Source organism: Paralichthys olivaceus, chromosome 8 (genome assembly GCF_024713975.1).
Source record: "Paralichthys olivaceus isolate ysfri-2021 chromosome 8, ASM2471397v2, whole genome shotgun sequence".
Lineage (NCBI taxonomy): Eukaryota > Metazoa > Chordata > Actinopteri > Pleuronectiformes > Paralichthyidae > Paralichthys > Paralichthys olivaceus.
Window position 1 is genome coordinate 7,208,298 of NC_091100.1, and position 22,307 is coordinate 7,230,604.

At 41.6% G+C, this 22,307-nt stretch overlaps 1 protein-coding gene across 3 annotated transcripts in view; it reads left to right on the plus strand.

The window, feature by feature from the left end:
- The window catches only part of nr3c2 (nuclear receptor subfamily 3, group C, member 2), a 68,198-nt gene that overhangs the window by 18,474 nt on the left and 27,417 nt on the right, over positions 1-22,307 (plus strand). For all 3 annotated transcript variants that reach the window (XM_069530129.1, XM_069530130.1, XM_069530131.1), the window contains one exon: positions 19,879-20,006. In XM_069530129.1, the coding sequence (XP_069386230.1) occupies positions 19,879-20,006 (128 nt within the window). The remainder of the gene's footprint in view (positions 1-19,878; positions 20,007-22,307) is intronic.

Genomic DNA, 22,307 nt, shown 5'->3' on the forward strand with positions numbered 1-22,307 from the left:
ATGTTAAGTGACATTATAGCGTTTGTGACTGCGAGAAAGGACGTGCAAAGCAAGTGGAAAGTTTTAAATGACAGTATAACATCACCTTGCAATGCATGACACAGTATACATGCAACAAATCCCCAAAATCCTCACTTAAGATTACAAAAATGCTCGAGCAGAGTTTATGTTCCATAGTCGTAAGCAATGATAGTATTATGTGTGTCCTTGACAAACAAAGTACTGTGTATGTAGATCTGTTTCTTGGAGCTACTGCAACCAAAGGATTTTCCAACATGATAAAATGATGGAAGACTTTCTTTGGAATTGCTGTGGTCCAGTATTTATTTTACAGTATCTCTCATTCACTTGATATAATCAGATTCAAAGGCCTTATAAAGGCAGCATTGTAAAGTATAGAGTTCTACCGTACAGTATCTATATGCACACCACTTGAATAAGCAGTCATTGTCATGTTGTACTGAGGCTAAACTAAAGCACTGAAGTCCTTCTGAGAATCTGAGTTTTACAGTGAAAATAAAATAAAAGGAAAAGAGACAAGTGAGGCAGAGACAGATAAAGAGCTGCACAGCGGATGGACAGATGGAGGGAGAGCTGATGATCAGAGATAAGCAGAGAGAGGAACAAAAGGGCAGAGGGAAGAGGCATGTCTAAGTACCCTTTCAATTTATTCTATATTGTTCATCGCAGATGACAGATTTCCGAGTGGAACGTCTCAATAAAGGGCTACATGACCACAATTAATCCCCACACATCAACCCACACCTCATTAACTTATGCTCTCCTTTTTTAATGATAGAAAAATGAGTTTATTGTTTGAAAAATAGTTTTTTTCTCTGAGTATGAATGATTGCATTTGTTTTAATGGGATAAGGTTATATTCAAATTGTCTGAAAGAATTGTTGGTTTGTTCTCTGGGTGCTTGTGTAGAACCAATACAAACTATGTACACAATGCCTGAAGGGAGGACGCAATGTAAGGTAAACACTCTCGTGCTCACTGTCATATTTTCCTTTTGGCCGGGAGCCATTAACTTTAGAGACTTTGTCCTTAAGTTACTGCATCAGACTCGGCCTTAACGTGTTTTAACCAAAGTCTGGTTTTCAGTCGCTCCAGCTGAGGCAGAGCAGGAAAATATTTAGTTATACAGCAAAAAAAAAAAAAAAAACACCCCTCCAGAGCAATTGTTAAAATGCTAGATATTTAATTTAACTACTTTTTATCTGGGTCTGACCTCCTCTAATATCATTACAAAGAGACAATAAAATAGAGTGATACACAGAGCAATCGCAGCTCTGCACATTGAACAAAGAGCCCAGAGAAGTGACTCCGCTTCTTGGAAAGGAAGAGTGAGTAGACAGACCAGACAAACTTGGCAGGAAGACGACGCTCACACAAGCACGTAGAAATTTGTTCCAAAATCAATGCAGCCTACTAATATTTGATTCTCCTAAAAAAATGAAGGCCTCCATTGGCAGACACTGCACACTCACACCAACTGGAAATGCTCCTGTGTATATATATTGGCATTTGCATTAAAGTGTCCAGATGAAATCACTTCAATTCAAATGATCTTAAAACCAAATTTATTTGTCCAACTACTCCTTCGGGAGAATAAGCAGGTGTGGAACCTGTGGAGGTTTATTAAAAGGAAGAAGTAATGCCACCTCTTAAAATAACATGTCAGTTTCTGGAGTACAGTCATGAATGTGAAGATCCTTCTTTTGTCTCACTGAAGAACTGAAACAGTGCTTCCTCATTCACCATCATATGTTAATGGATTCAGAAATAAATGATGTGTTGATTGTAGCTTTCATTTAGTCCCTGAATAAGAGAACTGTTCAATGAAACAAGATTTTTTTTGGTTCGGGTACAAAAATGTTTCATGGTAATATTTCCTGTAGTTTAATCCTGCTTACTAACAGAGAAGCAGCCAAAGACATAACTTCCTTGGTGGAGGTGTTAAATAATACTGATATAATAATGTAAACGTTGACCCATTTCCTTCTAGCTCTAAATTCCTCCCTACAGAAATCGTGTCACTCTTAAACATTCCCTGACTTCTTCCTTTGCTTCACTGCGCCAGAGGGCTTTTCTACTTTTACATAAACAAATGTCCTTTTGGTAACTTTCTGGGACACTGCATCAGATGAGGGGTTTCCTCATCAGACCGAGACATCATTCTGAAGTGTGCCACATCGTTCACCTATCAGACAGAGCAGGAACACAGTTCTTCCTCGTTTTTGTGAAAGAAGAGGAAAAGTCAGCTGGTTCCCGACAGCCAACGAACATGCATAGCTGCAGTGGAGTCACCAGTCACACCTGGCTCAACCTGCAGCATTATGCAACAACACTGAGTTGGCTGAGTTCTTGATAATTGCCACTGTGATTCAGCATCAAACTGTCTCTAGTGGTGGAAAGAAACATCAGTATCACCTGTTGTTTGCTATTTCTAAGACGTCTTTCCTTTGACAAACGTGGTTTCTACCCAGGACTTGGTAGGGTGGTGATAAAATGGCAGCATTTACAAGACAAGAGGTTTGAATATGTCCTCTTGGCACCACCACTCCATGATAGATAGATAGATGGATGGATAGATGGATAAATAGATAGAAAGATACTTTGTTGATCCCAGTACTTCAGTAGTAACCTGCAAAATACATAGTGATTTCTGACATTATATCTAAAAGTCTTAATTTTTAACATTCTGTTGATGCTTTCAGTTAATTCATAGCTACAACTAAAATAAACTTGAATGAATAAAACAGACTAAAATAAAAGGTAAAATTCTGTATGAAGCTAGAATGTATTTGGCTGTCTGTCTGTGGCGTGTAGTCGCCAGTAAGCCACAGAAAATGATAAGAAAATTACTGCTTTTAAGATTCCTTGAGACTGCCTTCATTATGGCTAATTGGATTGAATGGTGCCCACTCATTGGCCTACATTTATACATTTACATCGTATTTAAGGCGCTTAATCTGAGTGGCACTGATATCATGAGACTGACATTTAAGCTGTTAAATCCGGAGGATGTTATAAGGGTTTTAGAGAGGGAGAAAGGGTGAGGCGGGGGGGGGGGGGGGGAAGCAGAAGAAAGACACCAGCGAGAGGGTCTCAGTGACTGTGAGCTCACAGAGACAGTAAAGCAGAATGACAGTGCAGGGCTTTTGTTGGAAAGACTGCCAGCATGTCAGTTCCGATGTAACATTTTTATCGACACCCTCCTCGCCGCAACCTGACAGGCGGGCAGGAGCTCAACTTTTACATTCCACACCAGAAGTTCAGGGTTAGTGAAACAGGTTGCCTTGGCAAACTTTGGAGGAAATCTTTCTTTTCTTTTTCCCTGTTGTTTTCTGCTGCTCATAAAAAAAAGTATGCACGAATGGCAATGTTTATTCACTTGACCTAGAAAAAGCTCTTGGTATAACAGCGCAGATATTCTGAATTCACAAGTCACTTCTGATTTTATAGTGGAGCGGTATACTTTGTGTGGATGCATCATGTACTGTATAGGGTGTTTACTGCTGGTGTTTCACTGAATCAGGAGGGAACTTGTTTGTGCTTGTTGGGTTTGCAGACTACATCAGACTGAAATATGTAGTGAAAGGATGATGCTTCCAAACTATGAATTAATAATAATCTTTAACTTCCCATTATTATTTCCTCTGACCGATGCATCAGCCCAGTAGCAGATCTAGGATTTTTCTTAATCAGGGGCCATAAAGGGGCCACAGTTCCTTATTCAGTAAGTTGCATATTGAAGTCGATGCTTGTAAACTGTTAGCTCCATAGTTTTGAGCAAAGAAACACATTATTGAATCACAAACTTAAAAAAACGTAGAAAACTACAACAATTGTCACATTTTTTGTTAGTACTGTTATTATGTGACTAGTTTATAAAGAAAAAAAGACTACTGACAAGACAGGGGCATCTCAGGGACCAATAGAACCACCCCTGCATGAGCCAAATAGCAACTTTTACATCACAACATTTTGTGTTGAAATTTCTCTCAGTATTTTACATCATTTTATTCGCAAAAATGTTATCTGAGATGAATACAAACTGAGATAATAGTCATTTGGGTGCTAACATGAAAATACATTCACACAGTGTACCTAAAAGGTGTTTGTACGAGCAGCGACTGTTCACAGACAGTTCTTCTATTGTGAACCAGTTTACTCTCATATAACAGTGGAGGATTAAAAGTGGATTTTGCAGCACAACTGTATAATAAACTACAATCTGGCTCTCTGCTCCCTCAAAGGTCAGCGCTGTCTAGACAGTTTACACAGATTTACTTTGCCCCCCCATGAGAGAATCCAACAGTTGCTGTGACTCAATGGAAATTAACAGTTTTTTTTTGCAGAATTGCAGAATTTTGCAAAACACAACCTTTATTTTTTTTAAGATAGTGTGATGGGCCTTCAGTCTTTTATGGTAACAATAAATGAGTAAATATGTATGTCTCTATAGTTTTGGACTGTTGTTGATAATGAAAATATCTTAAGTTGAAGTCATATTAAAAATAAGTCACTTTACTCAGTCTTTCACTTCAGTAGTTCCACGAACTGGTTTCACGCTCTCTTTAAATGTACCGTTTTATAGCTCTACCTAGCCATGAACAGGAAGTGCAGCAGATTACTACACAACTGTCCATCTGGACATTAATACACAACAGAAACCCAAATCTATTTCACTGGCCAGACAGACTGTGTTGTTCACTGCAGAGCTCAGTCTAAGCCTCGCCGCATAAATTCATCCAAATTCACCAGACTGAGCAGGACCCAGAGAGTCTGTGTGGAGGAGAGATTCTTTTGATGTCTAATAAACTTGTATTGACATCTTCCCACAATTTCCCCTTAAACTCACTAATCCTGAACAGTAAGTTGTTTTGACGACTTTATTCACCGCTCGTGCTTTGATTGCCTTTGACCACCTCAAATGATGCTACCGTTCCGTATTGATCGGCCGCTTTGTGTCTCATGTTTGTTTGCCGATTGCTCAATAATCCAATTATTGCAGCACAGCCTTCTCTGAGCCCCCGTGATGTGGAGAGACACTTCCTTAGCGGTGCGGGGGAAAAAAGAGAGTGAGAAAACAGAGGAAGGAGAGAGAGAGAGAGAGGGAAGGAAAGTGAGAAAGAGAGACAACTCGGAAAGCAAGACAGACTGTGTGCGATGAACTTTATGTGGGAGAGGGACAGAAGAGATGAGAGGCAGAAGGGAGGAGTGAACGAGCAAAGTAGAAGGAAAGCGCTGAGGGACTGTGTGGCTGTGTGTGTGTTCATGTGAGAGAAAGGAAAAGACAGAGGGGGGAAAACACAGGAGAGAAGGTCGCAGGCGAAGCCAAAGTTACCTTTCTGAATTCACTGACCCTGTGCACTTCACATTAACCTCCTCCTCCAAGAGAATTAGTCTCTATCATTTACACTCTGCTGTTTCTAACTGCACCAATTGATTTCAGTGGACCAGAAAAGGGTGAACTGAATCTCCTGTTACCCTGACCAAAGACCGAGGGGAATTCATGCTAATGCTGCTCGGACAGACTTGAAATAACAGTCTATGGACTCTAAGTCCTCAGTTTCACTCTCTGGGTAGATCTGGTTGAGCTAGAATGGCTCTCTGAGGTGTGAGACTGTTGGAACGACTTCACAAAGGGGATGGCTAAACTCTTGTGTTCTAAATGCAGGTAAGAAAAGAGGTCACAAGAATACAGAATGGGGAACAAATATTTTTGCAGTGACTGACATGTAACATTATGGTATTGTACCGCAGCCATTCTAGCCCTATTAAATCAGCAGTGAGCATATTACTTCTGATTGATGGCCGAGGGCGAGGAGCTCAGACAGATTCATTTACACAGCATTTGCTCCTCGTTAATAACAACTGATGTTATCGCAACAAAAACAAGTTTTCAAATCGTCCTCTGTATGGTTAACCCAGGCACGAAAGGCTTTGGGGTGCAGTGGGTTTTAAAACGCACAGTTCAACTAAGCATGTATGGATTTTTTATTTAATTCCTCTGCTACATAAAAGAAGCTGCAAGTCTCCAGCATGAGGCTGATGTTGATGTTTGGCTCCACGATGGCTCCTCTTTGCCTTCTGCAGTGAACGGCTCTAATCCACATAATTTGAAGACGTTTCTCAGCAGGAGGCAAAGATTACAGGGATAATGCACACAGTTTGTACATCTCAGAAAATAAGGGTGATGTGCAGATGTAGAAGCTCCGACGAAATCTGGCTGAGGAAGCAGAAGTGTTTACAGAGGCCCGGTGAAAGATCAGCAGCCGGGGTAAGGACCCGTCAGCAGTACACCAGAGTTAGGTGGCACAAGAGGAAGGTTGAATCAAATCAGTAGAAACTAGAATGACACTGTAAAGAGCATACCTCCTCCAAGGCACCACATTTCAGTCCCTCAATTGGCCTGAAAAATAAAATCTAACAATCCATTAAAATCAAAATGCAGAATTATTCCCTGGGAAATTGGTGGAAATGTAAAAACTCGTAGATATCAGTCCCTTAAATATGCTTGTTTTAAAAAAAACAAAACAAACAAGATCCATCAGTTATTACCTGGGAAATTAGTGAAAATTCTTGACCCATCCTATCACCAAGTTTCGATACATAAGCTTTAACTTCTAAAAATGTATTGTAAAATATGGTTACATCTTTTCAGACCAGGAAATCATTTTTGCTTTGCTGGGGAGGATCACAAGTCAGACACAGTGGAGTCACAGGGACACAAATGAAATCCAGACACATGAAAAATACCAAATAAACACAGCACACAAATCCTCGTTTCTTTGTACGTCCAACAGAGTCAACACAGTCACTGATTTATTTAGAACCGCCGAGTGTCATCTAAAACCTCAATGGCGACATAACTGCAGCACTGCAACAGGCCGTCAGGTTTGGGCCTTTTTTGGATTTATAGGGCTTCATTATGTTTGTCTATAAAACACAGAGAAATATGCTGCTTCGAGATGCGGCACTTTAGCCAAGTCAGGCTATAAACCGTGACATGTATGTGCAGGAGCAGTAGGTGTTAAGTGGAAATTATGACCTCTGTTTCCCAAGGGGATTTGGTGGTGACAGATCTATTCAGGGCGACATGGCACTGTGAATTTACAGTAACCAGGGTTTGTATGCTTTGGCCATGGATCCCAGTGAAAATGGGCGTACTTCACACTCAAACATGGCTGTTATGACAGGCTTTCTCCCATAAAGTCTGTGTGGACTGACAGACCCCGGGGGTAGAGTACATAAAGAGGAGTCAGTGGCACATTGAGAGCCCATCAACGTGCTCACACTGTTCACAGTGTCAGAAATCTAGATGTTTTGTGCCACTCAGGTCTCGGTAGAGAAAGTCGATGCTTGATGTGAGATTGACAGATGTCTTTCAACATCCCACCCCTTGCATCCCTCGGAAAAAAAACTCAATTATGCTCTATTTCCTCAGATGTAGCCGCTCATTAGCGCTGACAGGTTTTGCGTCATGAAGCAGAACAGTGAGTAGATAGAAAATGTGGAGCTACAAGCTGCTTTTCTGCCGCACATATCCGTTGTTTCAATGGGGAATATCCTTTGTTCACAGTATGAATCCCAATGGCCTCCCTTTTAAAAACGCTGTACATCACATGAGACTAAACTCCTGAGCAAAAAGTAATTAGAATATATTTTTAAAAACTCCACTCAGGATGGACCACGAGTCGTCTCCTTTAAGAAGGACGTGATTCGCGGATCATGTGGTGTTTTCAAGCATCATAATAAAACCTGCTTAGAAAAGATGCTGTACATACACTAGACGTGCCCCCTCCCCTCCCCGCCTCAGACCTCGCTCCCATTCTTAAATATTTATGCGATGAGCTGTAGATGTCATGTGTTTACCCTAAAATCTTCAGAGTCTCACACACCTCAAACAACGAGACGTATTGTGTACACGAGGCAGCGAGGGGACGAGCAGCAGAGAGAGAGAGAGAGAGAGAAGAAGAAGAAGAGGAGAAAACCTCAGAATCGACAGCGTTTCCCTCGGAAAATGTGGAAGATATTCTGAGCCTCAGGAGTATTTGGTTGGGCGAATGTTTTATTTGAACAGGGCGTCTTAGTGGCAAAGCCCGATGTTATTATTTATTAAAAGTGCAGCGTGAAGGGAATTACAACGTTGTGGGAAATGTGTGTGTGTGTGTTTGTGTGTGTCTGTGTGTGTGTGTGTGTGCGCGCGCTGATGAATATATTTGTGCACATGTGACCGCTAGCCTGAAGAAAGAGGACAAGGACAGTTCAGTCAGATGACTGTGTGTGCAAAACATTAATGTCTCCCTCGCCGTAAAGCAAATAACATTTATGAGTAGAAACATGTGGAAGTTTGACAATAATCAATCCAAAATATTATTCATCTTATTTCTATGGAATTATATTGTGATGATATGATCTATGGACACGGGACTGAACCAATAAGTCTACAAAACAATAAGCCAACTGATGGAAAGTTATATTGTTTCAGTTTTAATATATTAATAATTTGGTAATTGTTAGATTAATGGTTCCTTCTGTGACTTTTTCCTGCCATTGTCTTTTGTTAAAACTAATTTATTTAATGTACTTACAGCTGGGATTGATGGTTGGATCAAACAAGTGACCCAAATAAGTCAAATTGGGTTCAAGGAAATTGTCATCAGCATTATTCATCATTTGGTCAATTCTGACATTTTATACACTAAGAAATACAATAATTATTCAACAAAATAATTAGATTTCAAAGAATCAATAATGAGCTGGTTTGAAGTATTGATTATTCAGTTAGATTAATGATGAATGATGATTATTTTAATAGAGTTAATACTAATGAATAAACAAGGTCAAATGCCCATCACAAGTTCTCAGGCCCCACGATGTAACCCATCATTTTTTATCCTATCATATTCATGTTTCTTCATTATTTTTCTTTTACTTGAAAGTTTTCAGTTCAGACACAGACAGGGAACACAGGGACACTGAGATCCCTGAACGCAGCTCGGTGCAGCTCTTTGACATTTCTGTGTGCGTGTGTATTTGGCAGAATTGAGCCTTGGGTGGTGCGGTTGCATCATGCGCATCTTAACCGCTAATCCACTAGGACGCTCGTCAATTCCTTATTTTGTCTAAGCTTATTTAAAAAAGCCCAGAGGGATTTAGATTTTAATATGAGATGGAGAAAAATGACAAATTCTCTTAGTTAGAAACTACAAATGTTTGTAAAACAAATTAGGTAAAACAATGAATCCGTTATTACAGTTGTCGATTAATGTTCCGCTAATTAACAAATTGGTTAATCCATTTTTTTAAGCATTCATATAATCCTTTGTGCTAACAGTCTGAATCATGACAGAACTACAAATAAATCGGTATCTGTGGATGAGAGAATTCAATTTAAACATTTCATTTCTTTCACTCCTGTCTCACTCCCTCTATTGTCTGTGCTCGTCCCGTCTGCGTCACCACTGCTGACATCCCTGGAAGTTGCCGGCCCAAAAGGTGACATGGGCGCCCGCTGTGAAAGGGCAGCCACATGCACCACTGCGAAACTTTCACCCTATTAAATATACATCAATAGTCAGCCATAGTCTCCCCTGAGCCAAGGTTGCGATGACTGATGGTATTTTAAACCTGGTGTTTAGAACAGGAAACTGTTCATGAATTGTGGAGAAAAACCTGTCTATATCTATTTTCATAAAAGTAGTACTCACTGATTTCATTGTGTTTCATTTCCTTTTTGGTAAAGCCAGTCTGGTCAAATTTCATGGGATATATGTTTTGTCTGAAATGAAAAACTGTAGAAAAGCCGATCAGGTTTGTTGGGTCTCCTCAGATGGCGCTGCCAGAGCTGGCTGACTTTTTCAGTTTAGAATAGTATTATTTTTAATAAAACCGGTTGCAGAGGTTTTTCCACAGTTTCCCACATTTCTCATCTTTACCATCAGTCTCTAAAATGTCCGTCCAGGAGCCATCTGAGATTATTGATGCTCCTTCATCAGTGACATTAATGAGTGGTCATACAGAGACGGAGCTGGTTCCAGACTCCAGATGAATCCATGTTGTGCTAGCCGCCCTTGCCAATTCAAACAGGTTGGGAGGTGCCTCACCATTGTAGCACCGCAACACACAAGGACAGGAACGACAAGTGTAAACAAGGCTGCATCTGTGTTTCTTGACTTCACAAAACCTTTTTTCATAAGAGAGAAGAAAACATGCAATGAGAAATTTCAGAAAACCGCTGATATCCATCGTGTCCTTAAAACAGCAGAATTTGATGTGATATGGATTAAAGGTTTGGGTTAAACTTTGCTGAAATTAGTCGGCACATACGTGTTTTATTCTGAATCATTGTGTAGACTGGTGTTTTCCTTTTTGCAGTGTTTTTTTTAAGGAGAACTTAATTGCGCTATGTCTCTCAGCAGGTGTTGCATTGTTCATCCAGTGGCCATCTGGGCCTGTAATCCTTTGGAGGTGAACACACTGAATTTGAAAAAGGTCATTGCACAGATATTTAGTTTGGCCCGACATTTTGTGATGTGTGTACGTGTACGTGTGCATGTCCTTGCCCTCTAACCTTTTTTCTCTTTTGCATTTAGTGACGCATGTGTGGGACCTTTTGTACTTGTGAGGTCAGAATCTTAAAGTTCACCTTTTAGGAAATTGCCGGACAAACCACAGTCATCATCCTTACTGTTAATCAAATGTTTGTCATTCTGTGTTTACAAGGAAGAGTTTAAAACCACACGTTTCACTCAGGAGCAAAAATCAGTCTTTAAACTTACAAGAAATAAAAATGTGACATTTATTGTGATAACTATTGATATTGACTGATATGATCATTTTTATATTGATGTAATTATTGACCGTCGACCCGAAGTTTTTATCAATTTCTGTTTGCTACTGCTTCTGGGATTTTTGTGCAGATTTGCAAAATAAAATGAGCAAAGACACAATGCAGAAACCTTCTAAATGTCCATATTCCCATAGTTGATACATCATCAACTTGTTTTTGTTCATTGGTTGGATCCTGATAGACGCTGTCAGCAGCACTCTAAGCGAAGTGGGTGAGCGCAGGCAGGACTTCTAGCTGGGGATACGCCTGCTCTTCTGCTGTTGAACCTGTCAAATACTATAGAGAGGCTGACTGGAGAGCAGCTCTCAGCAGTTCTGGAGCGAACATGCAGAATGTGCTGCTGTGGTGCTAACCACCTGGCTCTCAGCCAGCCACAGACTTGGCTTTGGCTCCTCTGCACAGCCCACTTCTTGGGGTTGTGGTTTCAGTCCTTCTGACTTTAGTGAGCCACTTAACTATATACTATATTAACTATACAGTACATACAATAAACACCCCGAGCAGGTCCACTTGGCTGCCCTATAGCTAACTTTAGATCTCACTATGCATGTTAATGGACCATGGTTAGTGTGTGCAGCATTCCCACTTTGCTCACGCTGGATTCCCAGCCCGCTCTTCCTCCATGTTGGTCCCAGCAGAATTGTAAATGACTGGTGGGTGTTGAAGATAATCGCATGTGACAGCTAATGCGTGGGGTTGCTGGCAACATGTGTCAGCGTCAGTGTACATTAACCTACATTCAGAGTGAGGCCTTTTTGAATAACATGGAAATGGAAAAGGTCGCTTTTTGAATAAGATATTTTTTGGCACGTTTAATTTCTCTGGATCCTCAAGCTTAGCTTATTTTGTTTGTACGGTTTGAGCATTTACATGTTAACCTCCTGTACATCTTAATCTTATTGACCAGACCCTTCTTCTACCTAAGCAGGTAAGTATAAACAGGAGTTGGCTGTGTGCTAACTGTTGCTAGAAAGTGGAGAACAGAGGTAAGGAGTGTGTGGCATGGAGGTGGCTCAGGTCAGGGCTGATCCCTGAAAGATAATCTCCGTCTCCAGGGATTTGTTTTTCTCATTTGTCCTAGGGCCTCTAAGCTGAGATTGGAGGTCACCTGCTGCACAGGCAACCAGACACATTTGTAAGGAGCGTGGTATTGCATGGAGTTAGTGGGAGAAAGCATAGTAAGCAATAAATGGAGCTGAAATATGAACACGAGGGGAGGCCAGGTCCAGAGTTCATCCATGCCACTGAAATCAAAGGATTTGGGTCTATAACAAAACCAGCGTTAGCCGCGTAGCTTTGAAGTGGTCCGTTTGTGTTGACGTTCGTGGCAGTAAGCTAGATTCGAGCACATTTTGAGCCATGTCTCACAAAGGTGGTGAAAACAAGCTCCATTTTTGTGTATTTAGTTAGATTTGAGCCAGCTACCATGCTTGCTTTTGTTGTCATCATGTAGGTTTATGTTCAGGGGGGAAATGTGATTTAAGTCACTGAACTGGTATTTCATGTTTTTTCATGTGTTGGAACATTTGCTGTAGAACACCAGCCTCTTGTTTGCATTGTTTCTCTCATTCCCAGGCCTGGAAATCAAGCCCACGATGCCCAACAATGGATTTCTCAAACATGTCAGCTGAATTTTGTTCCCAGCTGTTGTTTGGGCCACTGCTGTTTTTAGCACAGGATTTTTTGGAAACTCTGCTCTAAAATCAGAAACTTTGGGGATCAGTCACAGATCAGTGTGAGGAGCACGTGAGAACTTCTTCTCCTGAAGGCAGTAAAGGCACTTTTGTACAGTCGATTAAAACTGTGCTGCAGGACTTGGGAGATTTGTCGAGGCTGCTACTGAGCTGCATAAATGAATAGTAGGCTTGTTTTATGGGGATGAATAAGGAACAGTAATTACTACAGTAACTACTGTTGTAGTGTTGTTTTATATGTTTTATGTGTTACATAAAAATCATACAAGACTGTAGCATTTCTTTACATCTTGAGCTGGTTTTCCCATTTCCATGTCTTCCAGTTATGGAAAATCTGTAAAGGCTGTGGAAGTAATCAAGCTAACTTGTGGGATGTTGCACCCATAAACCTACTTCTCAGCCTTGTACAGATATGTTATTTCAAAAGTGTGCCCCTTGGTATCGCAGATCTTTGGCCTTGCTTATGCTTTGTGTGTATATTAACTCTGTGGACTGGATATAGTCAGACACGAATGAGTGGGTGTGTTGACCTCATAAACTGTATAGGCAATGTTTCTTGTTTTGCAAAAAGCTTGAATGTTAATATGGCTGAATTTGAGTTTCTTGAGTTTTTTTATGCAGTTTGCAAAGCATGAAAAATCTGCATACCAGCAATCAAGTAGCACATGAGCACCCGCACAGACTTCAAGTATGTTGCGCTGCATAGAAACCATGGAAAAAGCTTTTGGCACGCCGTGGTCTAATTTCTACACTGTATAGAGGTGATTGGCCCCTTGCTGCCTTTGACAGGCATGAATAATGGGAGTTTCCAACCGCGATTAACTTATTACCTAACAAATAACAACACCATTGCTCAGATTACAGTGCTGTGATTCATGCCTGCATACTTCCGCTTAGCCAACACTTCTCAGGAGATAGACATTGAATAACGAGGTGAAGTTAAGATGGTCAAACAGCTCGGCTGGTTATAAGCACCTGAGTCACACACCTGCTGCACTGAAGTGTTTCAAAAAAGCCCCTGAGCCATCCGGCTGCCGGAAAAAAACAGTAACAGCAAAGTTGAGGTTTATAAGTGTTTGTGGAATTTAAAGACGGGTACAGCTTCAGACATTTTGAATAAAAGCTAAATGCTGTGTGTAGATCTGAATGATACTTTACCTGCCCAGAGATTTAGGCCCCCATCAACTCGAGCGTGTGCGTGCTTTTCTCAACTCGCCTCGCTTCTTTTGTTTACACTGAAAACAGTGGATTTATAGAAAGATAATCATGATTCGCTGTCATGGGGAAGGTCAGTCAAAGTTTGGCGTAATAAGCCTTGGAGGGGAGACAACACAACAGCTTGGAATTTAAAACAAGGAATGCAATCGCAGCTGGGACACCAGACTCCATCAGATGGCAAATTTGTCATTTCTGTGGTGAAATGCATTTAATTTGATGGCGGGGACGCCTCATTTGCCCCTTTGCTTTAATACCAGAAAAGAAGAAGAGGAGCAAATTATGAAAGTTTGATTGCAAATGACCATTCGTCCACTCTGGACTGTTTAAAACGTTAACACAAAAATGTTTTTAAGCTATTTTTTTACAGCAATATGAGACCGCCAGGCGGTTGATTATAGGCTAACCTTAACACAAGTGTAACACAAAGCTGCCAAAGAGGAAATCTCATATTTCTGTATGCTCAGGTACTCTTCCCAATGCCAGGGTCACCTTCACCAGGAAAAATAAATCCCCGGTGGCTCTCTAACACTACCCATAAGACCTCTCTCCCTTTGAGAGGCGGTGAGTGGGTGTCAACCTAATGTTTATACTGTCTGCTCATGGTTATGTAAGCCATTTTGTCCTCTTTCTCCCTCTGTCTATGTCTGTGTCTATCTCTCCCTTAAACTAATCTACCTTTACTTTCCCCAAATGCCAACTTGTGCGTTACATAAATATTCTTTGAGCTGGTCAAGCTTTGAGTTTTTTTTCTTCCTCAGCATGCCAAGGTGTGTATTACATAAATATTGTAGGCCAGACTGTGGAGAAGTACTGTACCGTGGAAGCTGTGTTTTTCCCCCAGAGTCAAGGATGCTTCTCTTTTATGAAGGGCAGGTTCAGGGAGGCTGTGGTACTTGTCTGAACTATCCGTGTGATAACAGCCTCTAGAATGAACGAGTCAGTGTGCCTACTCGGGCACACACACAAACACACACACACTTATCTTTGCAGCGGGCAGCTCTACAGCAGTGTAAATACAGCACACTAAAGCACACAGATGTGTGTAGGGCCGACTGTGCTTGACGCCGCATGATGAGGACATTGTTTTTCTGTTAGGAGAAAATAAAGCGTATCTATACTGTGCTTCAGCTGCTCGCTCACAGACTCTGTCATACTAATGTACTTATGCGGGTCACAGGGTTCAGTCGCACCACGTGGGCCCTGCTGTCCTCCATCATACAGACATCTCACGGCCCATTATTCACCCATAATGATGTTATCTTGATAACCTCGGAATAGCTACCCCCCCCCCCACCCCCCGACTTCCTTTGTGTCCCTAATTCATCAGTTCTCTTCAACTTCACGCTCTGTTCCTATGGCAACTGATTGTTGTAGTTATGTCACACTCAGATGACTTCTGACCTTTTCCTGTGACCCACATTGACTTGTTTACAGTCCAAGGATTAAGAGAGAGAGAGAAAGAGGGAGAGAGCAGCTTCAATTGACTGTGATTATAAAGTGTTTCCTGATTCTGATAAATCTTTGGCTTAAAGAACCGTCCCTTCTGGTCTTATCGCCGGCTGATTTAGCATTCCTTCCGCAGCTGAGAGAGGGCGGAGATACTTGAACCATTCGGAGAATGCTCCCAGTGTGACATCCAAATTAGTCGTAGAAAAGTATGAGGCCAATTTGAGCCCAAACATCTGTCCTGCGGTTTGTCCTCAAACATTTTTAGAGGGCACAGTGGGCTTCGTCTGGCTGTACAAGCTCTCACATTTCCCTCTCCACTTTGTCATTTCATTAATACCTTCCCGAAAGCAGCACGTCGTTCCGCAGAACCAGGACAGTCGGGCAGAGATACAAGTTTCTGGCTTGTGCATTTCGGTGGGAAGAATCAGGGACTGTGTACCCGCACTCATCTGCGTCCTCATGGGAAATAAACAGCGACTAAATCTAGTTGTTGGCTTTGCGTGTTATCTTTAAAGATGAAAGGACACTGAAAACAATGAAACCGCTGCCCTGGGGTTTTCTGTAGGAAGGAAAAAAAGCAACAACTGGAGCGAAGAATGAAACCTTTGATCTGAGCAGTCCCATTGAGTTCGTCTGAGACTGGACCCAGAAATAGAGGAGACAGGGGTCAGGAAGAAAAGCCACAGACCCTGTTCACAGAAGTCGCCTCAAACACTAGCTGCACAACTTTTTTCACAACAGTCAGCTGTTACTGTGGAGACATTTGCGGGAATATTATATTGTTCATTGCATATCAATGAGTCAAACTTTATTTATATACCAACTTTCAAACAAATCAAATGCAAAGCAAAGCGCAAGTGAGTCACAAAACATAGGACATTAAAAATAAATTAAAATGAGTTGATAAACCAGGGGATCCAATTAATTCAAAATACATTCAATCATGGGTGGCTTTGCTCAAAGCTATATACATTAAATGACTTAAATGTGCATCATATTGGATCAGCAGCTGAGCATGGATGTTTCTCATAGAATTGGCCCCTCTGTGTAAATTGTGGCCCGTGATCAAGACAAAAACCAAAATCCGTCACTGAAGCAAACATCCAGATTAAGAGACTAATGCATACCAAAGACAACAATAAAAGCAAGTTCGAAAACAACAGTGCTAACTAACACACCATCGTGCTGCCCATTACACAAAAACAGAATAGAGTAAATGTTAATAAGATATGAATATGACTCATAAAGCACTAAAAAATGGTTTTTAATTTCAATGTTTTCAGTTCCTCGCAGATGGTTCATTAACTGATATAAGTCTGTGTCCTGCCTCATTAACTAATCAATAGGAAAACTAATAGGTAACCAGTGTAAAGGTTTTTAAATAGTATACTTTAATAAAGTATTGTCTTTCAATCTTAAGCAGATCAGCAATGTTTGCATTAATAATATATAATAATATCAAGCTTATCCCTTAAAAAAATATCTGTCAGCAATATCTCTTGTAAATGTGCTTCTTGTGCTCTGCGGCTGTGTGTTTTCAGTGTGTGATGAAAGGTGACACTTGGTACTGCAGGCAGGTATTAACAGTTTGAACTGCCGGCCTTAACAAGATGTTACTTGCAGCGGTGCATTATCATTTCAGCCATCACTGAAACAGGCATGAATTACGTCCGGGAGAATATTTCAAGCCATAGAAATAAGAGCAAGAGAAGGAAATTCATTTAATGTGTCCTTTTGTACAGTGGGTTCAAAACGCACACAGCTTAACCAGTGTCCAAATTCTGATTTTCAATTGGTCTTTCAACCTCATTAAAACATATTCTCAACATTATTTTTGCACGTAGTGCGCTGATAAGCTAATAAGGGAGAAATCTGTGCTGAACCAGCAGGATTTTGATAATGATGTCTGTTCGCTTGTGTTTAGTTTTGGGCGACTGGCAGCCATTGGTGCACAGTCACTGCAGCCTGGCCCGTCTGCTCTGGTTTCATAAGCAGAGAGAGTGAATGACCTATATACTCCTCTGAGGGAGGGGAAGTCACCTTGTTGGTGGACAGGCAGGCAGGCCCACTGGTACACAGCGACAAGGTTTTAATGTGCAGCACTGTTAAAGGGTTTACCACTGCCTCGGTATTAAAGCTTTACACTGAGTTGTTCTTGGCCTTAAACTTTCCAGGGCTGTTTTGCTTGGCTTGGATTGTATAACTTATTCGAACTGATGTGAATAGGCCGATGCATAGGACGAATATTTAGTAGATTAACAGGCTGAACACAATAAACACACCCTCTGGACACACAAACACACACAGACACACACGCTGGTGCTTGCATTAAATGAAACCGTGGGGCCCGGTGCCAGAAAGATCCAGTCAGACAAACACCTCACCAGAGACTCCTCTAAGCGTCCTAACAAATTGAATGTGTGTGTAGATGGACAAGAGGGAATTAGATCAGTGGTCCTGATTGTATCTGAGTGTGCCGCTGCTGTACCCCTTTCCAGCAAGTCCCCTGGAGGAAATGTGTGTGCATGAGAGCGAGCGAGGCAGAGAGACACGGAGGCGGCAGGAGAGAGAGGGAGCGCTTGGCAGCTGGTTTGATGAAGGATGTAAGGAGAATGTTAACCAGACAATCACCTTGCGTGTTATTGATTGAGATGGGAGCGAGGTAATTAGCACAGAAAAGAGGGGGAAGCTGAGGCCACTTTTAATGTTTTGATACAAGGTGTTCTGTCTTTGTACCCGTCTACACGTTGTGTTCTTTTTGTTTGTGCGCACGTTTTAGGAAAAATTTAATACGTGCGTCCTGATTTGTGCATCGCCCGGGCCGCACACATCTTTGAGTCGGCTCTAGATGTAAATGTAAATTTTTCTGACATGTGAGAGGCAACTGATTCTGTGTCATTCCACGAACAAGTAGCATAAATAAATAGCATACCCAAACATAATGAGCCTATTTATTCACACCATCAAGTGACATGTGATGTGTCCTCCTCCACACTACAAACTTGTTCTATACAATCATCAAACCATGTCAGGTTTCACACTGAACTGTATTTCATGGCCCGTTCAAACGTCCCACTTTGCCCTTCTTTTGCTTTACATCTCCATTAACTCGAGTTTGGTTTGAGAGATAGATTTGGTCGCAGTGTCCTCGGGGCGCGCACTGGACATAAATCCTAAAAAGCTTAAAGAGACACGATGGAAAGTTTGCTGAGCAACAGCAGCCTCTTCAGCCAGGAGCAGAGATTCAATCTCCGAGTCTGAGCGGTCAAGTGGTTTTCATGTACAGGAAACAAAAAAGACTGGAACTCCGATTGTGGGTTTGCGTCTCGGAAGAACAAACCGAACGGTGTTTTCTTTCTCACGATTCCTGGCTCCTGAACCAGGAGGTTGTGCCACCGAACTGCAACGCTTCATTACTAATCAACCTGGGCCTGATTCCAGTGGTTTTAGCCACTAACTATCTCTTAGTAGCCCGCTTCTCACAAGAGATTATTTGTGGTGACTGTTTTTTAGATGACATAACGTAGATGACATAACATATCTTTGACATTTCTTTCATGCGATATGATTCATTGGCCGACATCAACACTGACACACATATCTCGGAGACACAAGCATTTGTCTGATTACGTTGACCTGTTAATTTCAGGGCCGTGCTCTAAACACCGATAATACATCTGCCGTGGTTTACGCACAATAAACCACGTTATCAAAATCTTTCCTCCTTGTGTTTTGCTAATAAAAATGAACGTCTTAACAAAACAAGCCGTGAACCAGAAGTGTGACACCAACACAACAGGTATTCAGGCGATCCCACTGTAACTAAAACAAACATATTATCATCGTCAAGGTTAAACTGATAATTTTCCATGATTTAGATTTCAGGTCATATTATCCCTCAATGTTTTACATATCTTTTTGCTTCATAGTTAATTCTTAACTCTCAAGTACCTGAATTCATAATTAGACAAAGACATCATTCATTCTTTTTGCCCTTTAACACTCATTAACCTGACCCACACGCACGGTTGCGTTTCCAGAAAGAGGTGAACCTTAACCGATTCCCTCATTAAGTGCTGCATGAGTAGGAGCGTACTGTACATCCCGAGCTGTAATGGTCACTGTAGAAATCAGTCAGTGGTGAAAGGAGGAGATGAAGATGCCAGAGTAAACAGCGGACACTTGTCATTTCTGCTGACTGTTGGTTACTCAGAGTAAATCACGACAGCAGTGCAGCACACGTCAGGGCCGATTCTCACTTTTGCATTTTTTACACCGTTACAGGAAAAAAGTTTTTTTTTAGTCCAACGTTTAATCTCACTTTTCTAATGCCAGTGTTCAAGGTTCTGCTTCAATTTAGATGCTGCTATACGTCTCTGTGCTTATTAAGTTCAAATGATCTTCTGTCATGCCTGTAAAGCTGGTGAAGCTGTAAATTTCTCCTGGTTGGCAGACATCTTTATGGCTCGCCACATTGCGCTGCTACTGTACTGAGGCTCATAAAAGAACCAAAGAATGTTTCCCAGCGTGTATCAGGCTGTAACACGGGGAGAGAAGGGACACTCTGCTCTCCCTGGCTTTCTTGTTGACTTTTTAAAATTCTTTGTGTTTGGTAAAAAAACTAAAAAATGTGTCTGTTTGTCGTTTCAGTTCGCCGCTGAGACAGCCGTCGTCCACAGTCAAAGTGTGCCTGGTTTGCGGGGACGAGGCGTCGGGATGCCACTACGGCGTCGTCACGTGCGGAAGCTGCAAAGTCTTCTTCAAAAGAGCTGTGGAAGGTACGGCACTAACCCACTCTCAAGCAGGATGTCACTGTTTAGGGTTTTGTTTTTTCCACGAGCCAACGTAACGCGCTGCATGTTCAGAAAATACGTCATCACCACTTTGAGGAGACGTGGAGTCTGTGAGTAAATAGGACACAAGCAAATCAAGACAAATCAACAGCGCCCAGGCTGCACCGCAAACACAGAAAACACAAGCAAATAGAGAAAAGCTGCAAGTTTTACACAGTTACAACACAATCAATGTTTTTCTTTTGGCGGCAAAAGGAATTCTGCACATGCTAGGAATTATTGCAATGTCCAAATATCCTGTAGAATCATAATCATGCAATCTGGGTGTCAGAACTAAAATAAACATCAGCTTTCTGCAGGTTTTCTGTATTTGCAGAATGTTTATGTTTTGAGATTGGGTGAATTTGTTGCTTAGTGTCCTGTTTATTCTGTAAATGCTACAAATGTGTTGTGGTCAAGATGTTTTCTTTCATCGTTCTCACAATGAACATTATTATTCTTTAGAGAACAATGACATTCAGTTGTTGTGTTTCAAACATTTAAACATTAATCTTATGTCTGGCCGCCACTGTGCCAGAGTTATTCTGTCATTCAGCAAGTTTCAAATCACATTACGCCAAAATTAATACTTGCAGTCGGTTGAGTGAGTATCAAATGATTTCAAACAATATCATCTTCACTGACAACTGCAGCCTCCTCCAGAGCTGTTGGCAGACGTTCTGCTCAATTCATTAACAGTTGTTCAGGGGGAAGAACTTTGTGCCAAGCAAGTTTAAATTTGTGGTAAAAGCTTCCAGCTTTTCCAGCTGGGGAAATGTGTGTAAATACAATAACTTCTTACAATCATTTTCAGATAATCAGCCTTTTCTTGATACAAGCATGGTGAAAACCACTGAAGCAGCTTGTTCCTGTTCCATTCACACAGTATACAGATATATTTCTGAAGAATTATCAATCAAATTGTTGAAGCTGGTTTTATTTGCACTACACTGTTTGTTTTTTTCAACTACTACTGTTCAATCTCAATATATCCTTTGCATATTTATCATTTCCAGAAGATAATTACCAAAAGCATCACATTTATAGACTGTGGCCAAGTTAAGTGGCACATGAGAAAAAAACAACAACATTCAGAAGGTAATTCTCCTGCAGCCGCCATTTATGTTATATTTAGCTGAGGGAAAATCAGCTGCACCATAATGTGCTTTTCATTTTGTGGCTGTAGCCCGAGGCGTGCGTCTAACTCATTTAGATGAATGTTGCATAGATGAATGTGAAACACACTCTTTATAGACCCAAAGCAAAAACAAACCCACCAGCCAGCCAGCAACTAGACCGGCCCCCCCTCCAGATATTTTCCTGACCATTGGAGTTGGAATTGCACTTGTCCCCCCCCCCAATCAAATCATGCCTTAATTTGATGATATTTACACACCATCATTGTGGAGACCAGAAACCAGATTATGTGTCTGGGGTTATCAAATCAGACGCGCCGCTGTTCTTGCTTCAAGCGAGGCCGGCAGAGAGCTGGTGGCTGATGCTGGAGATGTGACTTTGTGTGAGGGGCGTTCAGGAGACGCTGTGGAAAACTCTTGATGATTAAACTGCTGAAACCCTGCCCCTCATATGATATACAGTATAATCACCCTGACTCATTGACTGTGTAATAGCCTTCAAATCTAATGCAGCTTTACTTTTTATACCTCTGAAATATCACTCTTTTTTTATTGGCGTTTCCTCTCAATTGTGCAAACAACCAAACAGCTGCGACTAAAAGCGTAACACACTGTATCGGCCATACAGTGTTTTGATGCCACTGGGGTTGCGTGTGACACGTGCACTCTTCCTCTGATGTGCACAGCGAGCCGTTACCTTACTCGACCCCCACCTCTACAGCTCCTGCCGAGGTGAAAAAAGAGAGAGGCAAGGGTGGAAGGGAGGCGAGGGATGAAAATAGTGAGAGGAGGATTTTGCAAAGTGAAGAGAGATAGAGGACAGTGAAACAGATACAGCGAGGGAGGAGGGGGGGGAGGAGGAAGGACAAAGAAAAAGTCAGATGCAGACAGAGAGATAAAGAGAGGAGGAGCGGAGAGAGGGGAGCAAGACAGGGAGAGAGGGATGGAAAGTGATGTGTCAGCAGCGAGCCCCTGAGATGTGTAAGTCGGGACGTGAGGAGACGTATTACTCCTCCCCTCCACCAGTATTTCCTCCTCCTTCCCCCTCCCTCTTTTCTCTCAAAGTTAAAAACTTCGACTCAGTGTGTGATATATAAAAGCAGACTGCAGA